Source organism: Pochonia chlamydosporia, chromosome 2 (assembly GCF_001653235.2).
Source record: "Pochonia chlamydosporia 170 chromosome 2, whole genome shotgun sequence".
NCBI lineage: Eukaryota > Fungi > Ascomycota > Sordariomycetes > Hypocreales > Clavicipitaceae > Pochonia > Pochonia chlamydosporia.
In genome coordinates this window covers 2233793-2248042 of record NC_035791.1, presented here as the reverse complement: position 1 = coordinate 2248042, position 14250 = coordinate 2233793, and the positions used below count along the sequence as shown (strand labels likewise).

Genomic DNA, 14250 nt, shown 5'->3' with positions numbered 1-14250 from the left:
CTTGACATTGAGTCGTTGGTTGGCACACATTATGTTGTGAACCGCTGTGGAAGTGGTGCCAGACAGACTAGACAGATAACCAGTGTAGGGCGCCATCATCTAGATCAAATCTTAGCCTAAATATAAGGACGATCCTCGAACGCTTCCTTCTTTCTGTTCAAATTCTCATTTGCCTTGACCATCTTGCTCTTCGGATAACTGCAATAGGGAAGATGTCAGGTTTGGAGCCGTTGGCGGCTCTGGCCTTCGCCTGCAACATCTTTGAGATTGTTACATTCGGCCTGATGTCGCTGAGAATCTGCAAAGAGATTAAAAAGAATGGCACTTTCGATGAAAATCTACAGTCATACAGCAGAAAGCTGCAGGACATTGCCAAAAGTGTTCAGTCGAACCACATCGACGAAAAGACGTTATCGTCTCAAGAAAAGAATTTGGTGGAAGCTGCAAACGGTTGCTCCCAAGTTGCTTCCAAGCTCACTCAGGAGATCGATTATATTCTCAAGTACCAGGACAAACGATCGATGAGGCATGCCGTCGCCACTACAGTCAGAGCATTTTGGCGAAAAGACCGTTTAAATGGACTGGAAAAAGAACTGTCGAGATATGAGAAGCTCATGCAAAGCGGACTTCTTGACATTGTTTGGTGCGTATAGTTTTTCTCGCTGCATCTTTGTCGTTCGTCTGTGATGCGATGTCGTGATCTATTTGCCCCGTGGAAGCAAGAGGAAGAAATTAACGTTAAGTTCTTCTGCAGTCGCAACACACACGAGATTGAACAAACTTTGAAAGATATGGATGTAAAATACGAATATTTTCTCCTCCAGTACCGTCGCGGATTTGAAGATACGCGCGAGGTGGTTGTGAAGAAACTTCAGGAGCTGGATCGGATCGTGACCACAGTGGCTGAGGATACTCAAAAGATTATTAACAGCCATGTGACAAAGGAAGTCTCTGTTTCAATGACGTTCGTCCAAAATCAACTTGACAACCGGGAAGGTGATTCGACAGTGAAGGATCGGAGGGAGAAATTTCTTGCGAGCTTGAAATTCGTCGGCATGAACGAACGTGGGAACGATATCTCGCAAGCTCATACCCACACTTTCGGCTGGCTGTTTGGAGAGCAGCGGTCAAGTTCTCGATCAAGCTCAGAAGTCTCAGAGACATCTTCTGATAGAGGTCAAGACTCCGCACAAATCGAGATCTCCAAGTCTCCCAAGCCAGTGCCTTGGGATTCTTTCACAGAATGGCTCCAGTCGAATAATGAGATGTATTGTATCATTGGCAAACCCGGCGCGGGAAAATCTACATTGATGAGGTACATTGTTAACAATCCAGGTACAATGAATCTACTGAGGCGTTGGCGCGGAGACGTGGCCAAACTGTCACATTATTTTTGGCGTCTCGGCTCCGTCATGCAACAAAATACTCGGGGCATGCTACTCTCTCTGCTGTATCAGCTGCTCGTTGGTCAAGCAGAATTGTTGGAGAAGGTTTTGCTGAAGCACGCTTTGGCCGTGAAGGACGAGCCCACGGATTGGTCACTACAAGAGATCAAGGATGCACTGGATTTTGCAATTCTGAACAGCGCGACGCCAGTTTGTATCTTCCTCGATGGGCTCGATGAGCTCGACCCTAATGAACCTCTTTCTGATCTATTCACTCTCCTGTATGGTTGGCTTAAACTTCGACCAGGCTGGATCAAGCTTTGCATTTCAGCACGTCCTGAGCATCTCATTCTACGAAGCATCGACAAATATCCCCGTCTAAAGTTGGAGCAGCTGACTCTAGAAGATATGAAGGAGTATGCCCACAGTCATCTGAGATTTCCAGCAACGACTGACCATGAACACGACCGTCACCATGACTTGACTGAATACTTGTTGTCAAAGGATCAACTAGTGACTGAACTGGTCGAAAAAGCAGAAGGGATATTTCTGTGGCTATATCTAGCGATTAGAAGCCTTAACGATGGTTTTGCAAGAGAAGACGGTCTGGACGAGCTACGCCGCAGAATTGTACTTTTGCATAGAGGTGTGAAAAACCTGTATATGGACATGTGGTCTCGTCAAAATGGGAATGAAGATGTGTACAGACGCGAGTCTACGTTATACCTCTGCCTTGCTATCGCAGCAATATCCCTTGCTTATCACAGGCATCCTCCCATCAACGACGATGTGGAAATCCCAGGCTATGTCGAGAATAAACACCTTACAATTCTAGATGCAGTTTTGGCATCGGAAGACGTTACTGATGATATTCTGTCGCCACTATGTACGGAGCCTCCAGACGAGTCCTATCTCTTGTCACTTTGTCCCAAGGCTGAGAAGCATATACGGATCAGATGCGCGGGTCTGCTTGAATGCTGCAATGAAGGATGCTCTGCCGAATCATACAATGACGCGCAGAAGTTCTACGGAGTATTTACAAAATATGTCCTAACCAATGTCAAGTTTGTCCACCGGACTGCGATGGACTTTTTACTCGAAACTACTGAGGGGAACGACATTTTAGGCCAAGACAGCGACGTACTGTGTCCAAGTTATCGATTGACGAAAGCCATACTCGCGCAGCATAGACTATTTAGTTTTCAACCAAGCGATGAACTCCGTTACCGAGGCCACAGTTTGGCGTTGTGGACCGTGCTTAACCGTATCGATCATCTAGACGGCTCGACGACCCCATTCATCAAGAGGAGCGATGAGCACGATCGGAGGCGATGCCTTGACCAACAAATTGATCTCTGGATTCGTTGGGACAGACTTTATCGCGCCAGGCAGATACATCCCTTGGACTGGGTATTGCCCAGGCACCTCCAGAACGATGGGGGTTTGATGAGTTTGGCAGTTCGGTGCCACTGCTTCAATTACTTCAAGTACCAGATGGAAAGCGGCGGGTGCGTGATGAGTGCGGCAACGAGAGCTCAGCTTTTTATTGACTTTTTGTGCACCTATCAACCCGCTCCTGGCAGAATCAGGTTATCAGATAATCAACTATTGCACCCATATTTATTAGCTGAGACATTGCTATGTCCAGAAATGAATCCAAACTGGGTGTCTGGTACAAGATTTCATTTCCTGGATAGCCGTCCCCAGGAAAGCAATGTTGTCTTTCAGTTAACAACGCCGTTAACAAGATTATTACGCCGTTGTCTAGGCTATCGCATTGACCGGGGTACAAATGTTTTTGAAAGCTTGTGGCGAGCTGTCCAGACACTGGCGCAACGCGGTGCGAATCCAGACGCTGTTATGCATACCACAATTGCGTCTATAGGCTTGCTGCCTAAGCGATCCTCTTATGGTTTCGACCTCGACCACGACGCATTGATAGCTAACGGATATATCTTTCCCACTAACAAGCCAGAAGCTGCAGCTATTCTAGTCTGCAATGTGGCGGCCGCAGCAGAACTATGTGCGCAGGTGCTTTCGAGAAGAGCTGATTGTTCAATGGACTGTCTCGTGTCCAAGTATGGTCTTACTTTTCCGAAAATACATTGGCTTAAAAAAACACAACCTCGAATGAGGATCGCGGCGATTGCAGAATGGCGAGCTGCGAAAGATAGGTTGACGTTCCAAAGGCCATCAGTTCAAGATTCTAATGCATTAATCGACATCATCCTTGAACGGCGCGGTCCTGGGTCTTGTTCGTTGGTGGAAGAGAATGCCTCCATTCTCAGAGACATTTTGGATCGAAGTCCAGCACTCGACTGCGGCCTATTTGAGCTTATGGAGCGGCTTGGTTTGTGGGGCAGGGCACAGCTTGATGTATCAGAGGATGTCGAAAACCCTTGGAAAAAGTCAGAAACTGCATTTGAAATGTTAGACCGAGAAGATGCAGAGGCAGCGGCGAGAGCAGAAGGTCGAACTTCGGGGGCGGACGAGAAGGGAGAGACTCAATGAGGCACAGGATAATGATCAGGACATTTCACAATGATGACCAGATTGCCCATATAATAGTATCAAGTAGTAGTATCAAGATTGGAGTATTTCTTAGACACAATCACCACCAGGGTGTCCTCCGTTGTAATTCCTACACCAACTCCTATACCCTTCCTTCCGTTCCCACCCAACCCATTTTTGTTACCCGACCCAGTCCCAAGTTACAATAAAAACAAATACATCAAACCGCCTATCCACCTGGGACCGCGCGACAATTTCCGATCCAAGTGATCGAAAAGTGTTAAAAACAGGTAACAAATACATCTCGCAAGCTATCTTTCGACCCAGTCCTCCAAGGGTATCAGAATCCAAAAAGTAGCTGTTCTTCGAAACCAAAAAATTGTCGTAATCGCTCAGAAACGCCATGGTATATGTACACATTAACAATACGGTGTTTCTGAAAGAAAGAAAACCACACACACACAAAATAAATGCTTCCCCAAACGCCTGTACATTATAGAATGCTGAATGATCAAAGGAATGAGAGTAAAGACGCTAGTCTGAATGAGTGAATCAGTCATGTACAGGGCTTCCTTCGTGCATGGAATACAATGGTGTTTGAGTTTAATGAGTAGCCGCTTCGTAGGCAGGAGGAGGGGCGTTCTCGCCGTCTTCCCACATGCCGTGTTGGCGGTTCTTCTCGTCGTAGACACGTCGGGCGATTTCGCCGGCCATCTTCATGATCCATGCTTGTTCGAGAATGACGGATGACGTGTCAGAAGAGTTGCTTGCCTGAGTTTGGTGGTCGCGAATAGGGTTGCCATCCTTGTCAAAGGGAGCCTTTTCAGCAACCATGTCGAAAGTGTTGGCGAGAGCCTCGGATTTTTTGGCGTCTTCGCGAGCAGCGGCCATTTGTTCAAGTTTCTTCTTGTAAATGTCTGACATGAGAGCCTGGCGAATGGGCAACGCATGGTCTTTGTGGGCTGGTCTGAAGCGGACCTTGCCGGCGGATGCTTCCTCGACACTTGCTCCTTCTGGAACAGCCTCTTCGGGAATAGACGTTGACATGACGGGCTCTGATGAGGGGATGTCGACCGAGGCAGTCTCTGAAATATCTTCGGACGTGACATCTGAGGAGCCAGCTTCTGACTTGGCTCGTCGAAGGTTGACGACTCTAGTCTTCTTCTTGCGGCCAGGTCTTGATCGGTGTCCGGCGCCGTGAGCCATTCCGTTGGGAGCAGAGTTCAGGCTAACAAGAGAAGGTCTGGATGGCAAACATCCGTGCGCTGTGCTTCCAGAATCGGAGAATGTATAAGTTGTGCTGCCTCCAGCTGGGAAAGACAGCGTCTTCGTCAAGCTAGGGGTGGCGAATGGAGGGCTGGCCGCTTCGGATCGGTCCCCAAACCCAGATCTGGCACGGAAAACAACATCCTTGATACCGGGAGTGAAGAGAGACAAGGTTCGATGCGAATCTGTCAATGCAGCCAAACGAAGCAAGTTCTTTTGCGAGAACAAATATTGCATCTCACCTCCACCATTCAGAGTGAGTTCTGAAACGGTGCTGTAATCCAGCAGATTGCCGTTAGCATCGACAGGATCCAGTGGTGGGCTGGCAAATGGATCGACGCCCTTCTCATCAACCTCTTCCTTTGGTGTCACGGTACCCTTGTTCGCCTGGTCGGGACACCACAGCTCAAGGGACAGCCGATGAATAATGGCGGGAAGCTCATCCATCATCAGGTTGCGGAGTTGCTGTTCAATGGTGCGCTGCAAGTAGTCGCGAACGAACTGTATCGAATCAAAGGTCGATGAGACCTTGAGGGACTCGAGCGGGTCATTGCGGAACACCAACGTCAGGCCCTTTTGCTTTGAAAAGACCAGGATAATAAAAGCGGAGAGTTTGATATCCGACAAAGTAATCGAGAGGGGAATAGTCAGGCCGGAAGCAGCTGCGAGAGGTTGAGGCGAGGTAAAAGACGGTTTGGAGTAGAGATAGGTGTTTAATGGATTGGCCTATAATTGGAAGCTTGTTAGCAAAGTTGATGACAGGGTTGCACCCCTGCATGGGGAAGCTGGTCATTTCGTCGCATTACGCGACACCCTTGAACGAAGCGTGTAGTGCATAAATGTTTTCAAGTGTTTAATTTCAAAAGGGGGATCGACCGCGAACGCGTCTTGAAGGCAGGCGACGATGCTCATGCGGTGCATATGGTGAGGAAAACCGACGGACAGCATGATGTGTTGATGGTGAGGAAGCTCTGGGCATTGCTGAGACAGCTTTGTCTGGTGCCATAGGAAAATTTTGGCAGATCAGGAGCTCACGCCAAACGAAACAATCCAAGTGCAAAAATGTTTCACACCGGTAACCACAAAAATTATGGTATTGCAATAATCGCAAGTAATAGACATTTTGGGTTTTTGGGTCGCTTTCATCGTGATATCGCGTTGCGTGGACGAACGGGAGGTTGTCGGGCATTGTCGGAGCTGTCGCAAAAATCGCAACAACATCGAGTCACCAAGCAGCAAAGCTTGGAAGACTGAAAGAGAAAAAAAAAAGGAGCTTCAACATACTTGAACTCGCGTTTTCAATGTCAAGAAGGCATCTCCCGAATAGCACATTTTGAATATGCCTCGAAATCTGTCTTCGGCAAGATCTCCAATCTCGAGGATCTCCAGGTCGGGAGGCACAGTGCCCAGGTTGAATTCGCTCACGAGAATATCATCGACGATAATAGGCGGCTTGGGCGACTTGTTCAGGGCTTTGGTGAGTAAATCACGGGCTCGACTGTAGAATTCGGCGTCCGCAGTAAGCGGCGACCAGTTGAAATTGAAGGCCATGTTGAAATGGCTATCGCAGTCTCGCGGTCATGCGGCAGTAGAAAGGACGGGCTGCTTGTAGCCCGGGTTGAGCGGCGCACAACGGTCGCGATGGTGTAGAGATATCGAGCTCGACGAGATAGGTGCGGAGAGAAGGATATTTGGCTCTGCCAAACCCTGATGGGAGAGGAGGAGGCCAGATGGTTTGGCGAAAAGGGTCGACGGTGGTCGGATGGGAGAGTAAAGCAAATGAAGCTTTGGCTAGCCAGGAGCCGAGGAGAGATTTGGTGGTTGTGACGCTATGAATGAAAGGGAATGTGTGGTGTGGTCAAGTGTTGTTCAGGTGTTGTATGGGGCGGCTATGGGGGGGGCAACGGGGCTATTCAGTGGCTGTTTAGTGGCTGTTCAGTGGGAGCACATGCCTGTGGTCGCTGAAGGGAGAGCCGACGGCCGAGTGTCTGGTGAGAAAGTGCGCACTCATAATGTGACCAGGGCGGGAAAAAAACTTCAAAAAAATTTCTTGCCTTGGCTCATGTCCGTGTTGCCTGAGGTCAAGGCTGCTCCCTTGTGGTTCCCTTCTGGGCTTCTTAGGCCCCTTCTCCAGTTCTTCCCGGTCACAACCGCTCCGCTTGCTGGGGTAACCCCACTAAGTGACCTCAAATTACCCACTAATTACCCTGAGTAGTCGCTGTGGATTATGTCCTGTCCATTGAGTGCTCTTGGTGCTCTGTAGATTGGTCTTCAATGATGGCCAGCGGCATGCGACCAGATTTGACCCTTTTTTTTTGGTCAAGTGTGTTCCACAGCTCGAGTTGCCAATGGAGCAACTCCCAGCAGCAAGAGGCACCATACGATATCAGACGAGAACCAGACCCTTCCCTCGGCTCCACGAGAGCCTCCCTCACAGATTCCAACTGTCATCTAATATCATCATTATGGATGGACCAAGAACAAAAAAGTCTGGGGAAGGGGATCGGCCTTGTGCCGGGGTAAGTCAGTCAAGTCAACCAACATCTTTGCAAACGCCATGTCGAAGACTGCTTGCTATCCATCACTACCTACTAGGTAGGTATTGGAACTCAGCGCCCAGCCCTCTTTCTCTCTTGGCACGGAACACAGGCACAGTTTCAGCCCGTGTTTACTTGCTCGCTCCCTCGAGCAATTCTGTGTGTTGCAACGGCACCAAACCCAGTTCGTATCCCCCCAAGTGCCATCACCACAGTCACGCTGCACGCTAAGAGCACGTTTGTATATGTATGTTTTCAATGTTTGTTTTGATGGCTTGGTAACTTACGGTACATGCAAAGCTGTAACAGCAACCACTACATCATTTACCCAACCATAAACAGACAACCCCTCGTTCTGGCGCTGCCTCGGCCACCCTCATCATCTGATGGTGGTGTCGCGTCGAGTGCGTCTGGTGTATGCTCGCGTGACGCATGCTATCGTGGAACCACTCTCCCCCTCCGTTTTCTCCATTTCTGCATGACCTCAGAAGCTGATCCGCTCATCACGCAAGACACGCCTGCATTGTCGCCGAGCCTCCCCGCACGGAATAGCCGAGTACGTCCAATGCCTTTGAGAGTTGACCGTGCTCTCTGTGTGTGAGAACATTGACGCAGCCGGGGGACAACATATTAGACATGTTGGACAAGACGTCGACTCTTTGGTTACCAAGCATGCGTCCGTGTTGTTTTCGCACGACAGCTTCAAAACAACTCCAATCATTGCAAAGATATGCACGGAGTAATTCGCCGCATGCTGTCTTGTTGTTTCTCGCAGGACACCGACCTGTGGCGTAGAACCATTCAAACCCTTCACTCCCTCCTCAAGCCAGCTTCCATGCTTCAATGACCCGCTTTGGGGGTCTTGGTCGTGAACATTGCAACCACTGGACAACCAGCTTTCGACCTTGACATCAATGCTGCTATGAATGCACCAATCGCACGTGTGCCGGTGACAAGCCGCCCTGAACCCAGTGGCTGCCATTGTGTGACATCACCGAGCAGTAACAAGACCAACATCATCGCGGCCTAGACCAGGCCAGCGGAGTCCGTCTATTGCCAACGGAATGTAAGCGTGCCGTCTCCCTCTGCTCGGGCAACCATTTGGTCTGACCTACCAACCAGTTCCCCTCCTGGCGATGACAGACGGGAGATTAAATCCCAAAAATAAAACGTCAAGTGACTTCTAGCCCGGGAACATTTACCTCAGAGGGTCTGCCAATGATGCTGCATCTTTGGACAACAAAAGGATGCCGCCCAAAGAAGCAATCTCCCGGAGCAGGCTCCGCCGGGTTGCATGCAGATTGGGAAACCCGAGGGATAAAATAAAGGCCTCATGTTTATATAAATGAGCTGAATATTTAAATATGCAGTGAATTCTCCGTTGGTAACCTTTCATATTGCGTAGTCACCCCTTGTCGTATGGCCACGGCAGGTTGCATCGACGTTGCGGCATCGAGATCGATTAATATATGTGATATGGTGTAACTCAGGACTGTTCGAAGGGAAGCTGTACAACGTCGGCCAGAAGACCCTTTCTGCTGGTTGATGGGTTTTTGTCTTGTATTGCCATGTATGTGCCCGAATTTGTCCGTCCGATTGTAGGCTCCCTTGCCATTCTTGTCGCACGGAAGCAAAAACCAGGTCCTCGATACGAAGTACTCGAGCGAACCATGTACATGGTTCTTTAATGAGCTTGCAGTGTTCTTATATCAAAGTTAGATTGGCTCGGGAGATGACCTAGATAGACACCGTGCAACCAGGTGCTTGTGGAACAACCACCGCCTTTGTCTCCCCACAAGAGCACAACTGCCAGACCGCTTACAAGTCTGGTTGCTTTTGGCAATTGGCATGCGAATCCGTGTACATATATGTGTGGTGCAGCAACTCGATTGGTATTGTTGGATTTGATGTTCAAGTTCAGGTCAAGAGAAGGTAGGGCGAGGCAAGCCAGGGCAAATTCAATGTCTGGTCAAGGTTCTTCTAGGTCTGTTACCAGATATTTCAGCCGGCGAGGAAGGAGCGCCCGTGGTGCGCCTGCCAGGAAAAGACCACCAGACCAGACATGCCTCGCCCCAACTCGACTCGACTTGACGAGATGGAAAGATGGAACCAACCAGGCCAAAACTAGACCCCTCGCCATGATTGGCGTAGCCACTTTCTCGTGGCTTGTCGACCCTCATAACTCTTGTCCACCAGACGCAGTAACAAAGGTTAACCTTTCATCCACTCCTACTCGACACTACTCCACCAAAAGTGCAATGTCGAGATCGCATCTCAGCCGTCAACTCCAGTCATGAGGCCTCGCAAAACGGTCTGCCCCATGCCCTGTTTGTATGGCCCTTGAGCAGCTCTCAACGCCCCCCCCGTCAACTTGCCTCTTTGTTCCTCCACCCAGCGCCCTCCGTCGAACCAGCCCTGCCCTGCAGTTGCACCCCTCGCAATTGTTGCAGTGCCTTGCAGCAACCTGCAGGGTCGGGGCCTCCAATCATGGCCTTGCATCTTGTGCCACCCCAGCCCAGCAGCGAAGAATCTGCTTCCAATCAAGGCGACTTCGCTGAGCCTTGCTTCGATGACGACTCATCTGATCTCACCCAAGCTTCCATTTCCAACCAGGGCTCTGTCACTGAAGTTATAGATGAACATGACTCCCAAAGCGAGGACGATGAAGCGTGGTTAACTCCTCAGAATATGGTCACTCTCAAGGTCCTCGGCAGCGAACTGTGTTCCATGAACTGCTCGGGACAGCATCATCACTGTCTCAAGCGTCTCCCCCCTGGTACGAAACCTATTAAGCTGGTGGGAGAGGGCTCAGCCAACGCCGTGTTTGAGATAAAGGTCCCCCGCGGCGACCGTGCCGGACGTGACTTCAAAGGTAAGATTTAACGTCTCGAACACCTCACTTGGCTGATCAGGCAGCTAAAACAGTGGCAGGATTTCTTTTGAGGGTTGCCAAAGTCCCATCGCTCGGGGCTACCCCAACGTACAACTATCTTTTGCAACAGAAATTCCTTCAAACAGCCATCAAACCTATTCTGGGCGATCATGTAGTAAATCAGGAGCTAGTTGTTCTTCACAAAACGGGCATCGTCCAAGAGCTCAACAATCTTCTTCGAGATATAAATCACACCCGCAAGGACAAATTCAAGGGCAGCTATGTTGGCGAGACTGACTGGGGATTTCTGGTGGAGGATATGAGACCGCAAGGTAAGATTTCAACCTTCACACCACACTCGCTTCATGTTGAATTTTCTCCCACTGACCAAATCCAAAGATCCAGACACTTGTGTACTCGTCGAATTCAAGCCCAAGTGGTTGTCTCAGTCTCCTAGTGCACCAAAGGATGCCATTAGGTGCCGGCAATGCGCCATGGAGCTGCGAAACCTCGTCAAAGACCTCTCGAGAAGCAAAGCGCGACCAGAACAGAAGCCTTGTCCTTTGGCTCTCGTCAGTCCGGACCGCCGCCCCTGGCAAGTCTGCTCCCCTTTCAGGATGGCCCCGCATCTTGCTGGCCAGGGTAACAGTGAGCTTTACCTTGAGGCTCTAGGAAGCATCGCCACTCATCCCGCTATTCGCGATTTGAAGGAACAACAAGACATCCACGATAAAATTGGGCCGTTGTACGCTGACCCGTCGAAACCATTCTTCCCCCTGGCAATGACCCTTCGGGACTGCACATGTTTCGCGCAGATAGACAGATGCACACAGTCTGTGCGGCTTAGATTTGGTGACTTCGATTGGAAGGACCCGCAAATCAAATTTGAGAGATGGAGAAGTGTGGAGGAAGAGCTTATAGAGATGGGATTTTACACAGCCGAATGGATCCTTTGCGATGGCGTCTACTACCGACCACCGACGCTCTGTCTTCTGGAGCATGTTCCGACGACATCGAAAAAGGATCTTGGCATAATCGAAATTCGAGATTCAAAGGATGCTGCAGAATACAACCGTCAGCAGCACCCAAATCCCCCACATATCCCGGAAGGCACCAAGTTCCATAGATATCAGACGAATACTGCGGTGCTAAAAAGAATTTTGGAACCTCACAAGAGGGACGCACCAGATTTCACCAAATCTGGACGACAAAAGATGGGACTTTAAAGATTGGAGATTTTTTTGATTTTTTTTTTAATATCTCAGGGACATTACTTGTCCGTTTCCTCACAAGATCTACATTATTTGGGCGTACGCGGAAATAGCTGGTCTTCATCATGGATGGCAATCTATCATGGATCAGGCGTTGAGTAGCATCAAAATCGTATAGCTCTTACGAGACATAGCATGGCGTTGGGATACAGCACAGCGCCTTTTTGATGGCGATGGGGACATTGGCATTGTGACATGGGCTACATGGGCTGCATGGCTGCATGGAATGGAGCACGGGACCATGATATGACCTGGATTTTCAGCTCCGGTTGTTTTGATTCATTAATATTTTATACATATATGCTGTTGCAATATATTTCATTACCAACCAAACGCCGTAGCCCGTGACCAACTTGTATGCAAACCGCCGTCTATATGTCCGAAATGGTGAAACTGAGCAGACTACCAGCCGTGAGACCTACAACCAGACACAAGCCCATAAATCCACCTGTCGCTTCCCGTTCGCCCTCGTCAACCCACTCTCCAGAAGCCATCATGAAGCTGGAGCCCAACCAACCATTGGTGAGGCCAAAAATCATCTGCACAACAAACAAATAGAAGAAGTCACTTGACACCACGGCTCCCCGCCCATCAATGTTACACAAAAGATACAACGGCAGCAAGGCAACTCGTGCAACCGAGCACAGAAATAGCACAAACGGCCTGTCTTTCAACGTGAAAGGCAGCATGGTCGCAATGCGTCCCCCCAGATCGCCCAAGTTCCAAAACACGAACCCAAGAGGAATGAACGCCGTCGGCCGAAAGATAGCCCCCGCATCTTCCTGAACCGAGTGGATCTTGGCGGTAAATACGGGGAAGAACATGGTCACAGCAAAGGTCACGGCCACGCCGACTGCCAGCCAGCGCAACTTGCGGAACAAAGTCCACAGTGATGTAACCTTTCTAGCCGCCCGCTCCGCCTCCTCGATGCTGTTCATCGACTCGGCCATGTGTTCTACCATTCTGTTTTCTACACGGCGATTATGCCGTCTGACGAGAGGGATCAAGGTGATAAGAGCAACGACGGATATCACCACCGCGGCGAGAAAGTAGAAGAATGCGGATGTTTCGCCTGCCGGTTCCTCGATGTCCCTTGATTTCTCGTTTGGTGGAAATAACAGCACGGAAGTGACTTGCGCTACGGCAGGGAGCACTCCCGATATGCCTTGGCCTGCCATGAGGGCCTGCATGTACTCTGGTCTTCCGAAGCTAGCTGCGAAAGCGAATGCTCCGTTTTGAATAAGCCCCGTTGCCCAGGAGGAGAAGCCCACCATTATGAGGAGGAAGGTGAAGTATGCTGTGGGTGTGGCGTTGAGGAAGAGCGTCGTGGAGCATGTGAGGAGCGTGAAGACGATGCTGTTGATTATGAGGGCGAGGTTGATGCGGAAGGGGTACGAGGCTGAGTATTGGATGTTGCTGAGGACGATGAGCACGGAGAGGTTGGTGATTGTTGAGACGGTGAGGATGGCGGACTGGAAGGTATTTTTGATGGAGGGCGTGGCGGCGAAGCGGGCGGAGAAGTAGGGGGCTGCGGCGAGGAACATGTTCCTGGCGATGATTGTTAGATAGGATGGATATGGGAGACGGGGTGTTCTTACCAGGCCCATAGCATGGCTACGCCGAGGACGGCGAATATGCTGTACTCTATCCATGAGAATGGGATTTCATGGCCGTCATCATCCTGTATGACGGAGGATTCGAGGGCCGCGTCGTCTGTATTTAAGGGCTCGTACTCCTCTGCTTGGGAGCGGCCAAATGGCCTTGATCGGTCCATTTGTGCGACTTTATGTCCGGTCGTTGGTTTGATGCCGGGGTACCGGGATGCGTGTGTATACGGACAGATGGGCTCTGGACTTCCCGGTATTTGGTTGCTAGGATGAAGCCATTCGGGTTATGTGCATAGCTGTTGGTGAGCCGGGAGCTGCACGTGGATGGGTAGGGAGTTGGCGGAGGTCTGGAGGAGGTCTGGAGGAGTAGATTCGTCCACGAGTGCAGACTGAGGTGATGTCAGGTGGTTGCAGCTGTGACAGTGGTGCCAGGCACCATTGGGAGTTGGTGGTTTTGGCTCCACTTGCTGGATTGGGCTAAGGCATGCGTGCTGGTGTTGGAGAGAGCTACAGGATTGGGTTGTACTTGCGTATTTGATGGTAAATTTCGGTAAGTTACGCGAGTGATACATCTGACAGGTTATATTCTAGAGGCAAGTGATGTGTACCTTTTGACTGATGGTTTCGATGTGAGGGTTTGTGGTGTTGGGTTGAATGTGAGCTACCCTACATATATGTATTGAACTGAGAATGTGAGTTGTGTTATCCACCTGCCTACTATTCTGCAAGATTATCTCCAATATCAGGGGGTAAAAAAGGAAAAATGGGAAGCAAGGTCGTGGAAATATCTTATATTTACAC

General features: G+C 49.9%; 5 protein-coding genes across 5 annotated transcripts; 3 read left to right on the top strand and 2 right to left on the bottom strand.

Moving 5' to 3' along the window:
* Positions 1-212: 212 nt before the first annotated feature.
* VFPPC_02800 (NACHT domain-containing protein) lies at positions 213-3896 on the top strand (the record flags this gene model as incomplete). Its single annotated transcript, XM_018282390.1, has 2 exons — positions 213-643; positions 755-3896. 2 exons carry the CDS (start codon positions 213-215, stop codon positions 3894-3896), a joined length of 3573 nt encoding a protein of 1190 aa, XP_018146848.1.
* A 603-nt stretch (positions 3897-4499) lies between these two features.
* VFPPC_02799 (mitochondrial distribution and morphology protein 34) lies at positions 4500-6713 on the bottom strand (the record flags this gene model as incomplete). The annotated part of the gene is made up of 2 exons (XM_018282389.1): positions 4500-5888; positions 6447-6713. 2 exons carry the CDS (start codon positions 6711-6713, stop codon positions 4500-4502), a joined length of 1656 nt encoding a protein of 551 aa, XP_018146847.1.
* Positions 6714-7627: 914 nt separating this feature from the next.
* VFPPC_02798 (hypothetical protein) lies at positions 7628-7930 on the top strand (the record flags this gene model as incomplete). The annotated part of the gene is made up of 1 exon (XM_018282388.1): positions 7628-7930. The coding sequence occupies one exon, from the start codon at positions 7628-7630 to the stop codon at positions 7928-7930; it is 303 nt and encodes a 100-aa protein (XP_018146846.1).
* Positions 7931-10186: 2256 nt separating this feature from the next.
* VFPPC_13337 (inositol-pentakisphosphate 2-kinase) lies at positions 10187-11797 on the top strand (the record flags this gene model as incomplete). Its single annotated transcript, XM_018291114.1, has 3 exons — positions 10187-10571; positions 10631-10903; positions 10971-11797. 3 exons carry the CDS (start codon positions 10187-10189, stop codon positions 11795-11797), a joined length of 1485 nt encoding a protein of 494 aa, XP_018146845.1.
* Positions 11798-12213: 416 nt separating this feature from the next.
* Positions 12214-13616, bottom strand: VFPPC_02797 (nucleoside transporter; the record flags this gene model as incomplete). Its single annotated transcript, XM_018282387.1, has 2 exons — positions 12214-13390; positions 13441-13616. 2 exons carry the CDS (start codon positions 13614-13616, stop codon positions 12214-12216), a joined length of 1353 nt encoding a protein of 450 aa, XP_018146844.1.
* Positions 13617-14250: the final 634 nt, after the last annotated feature.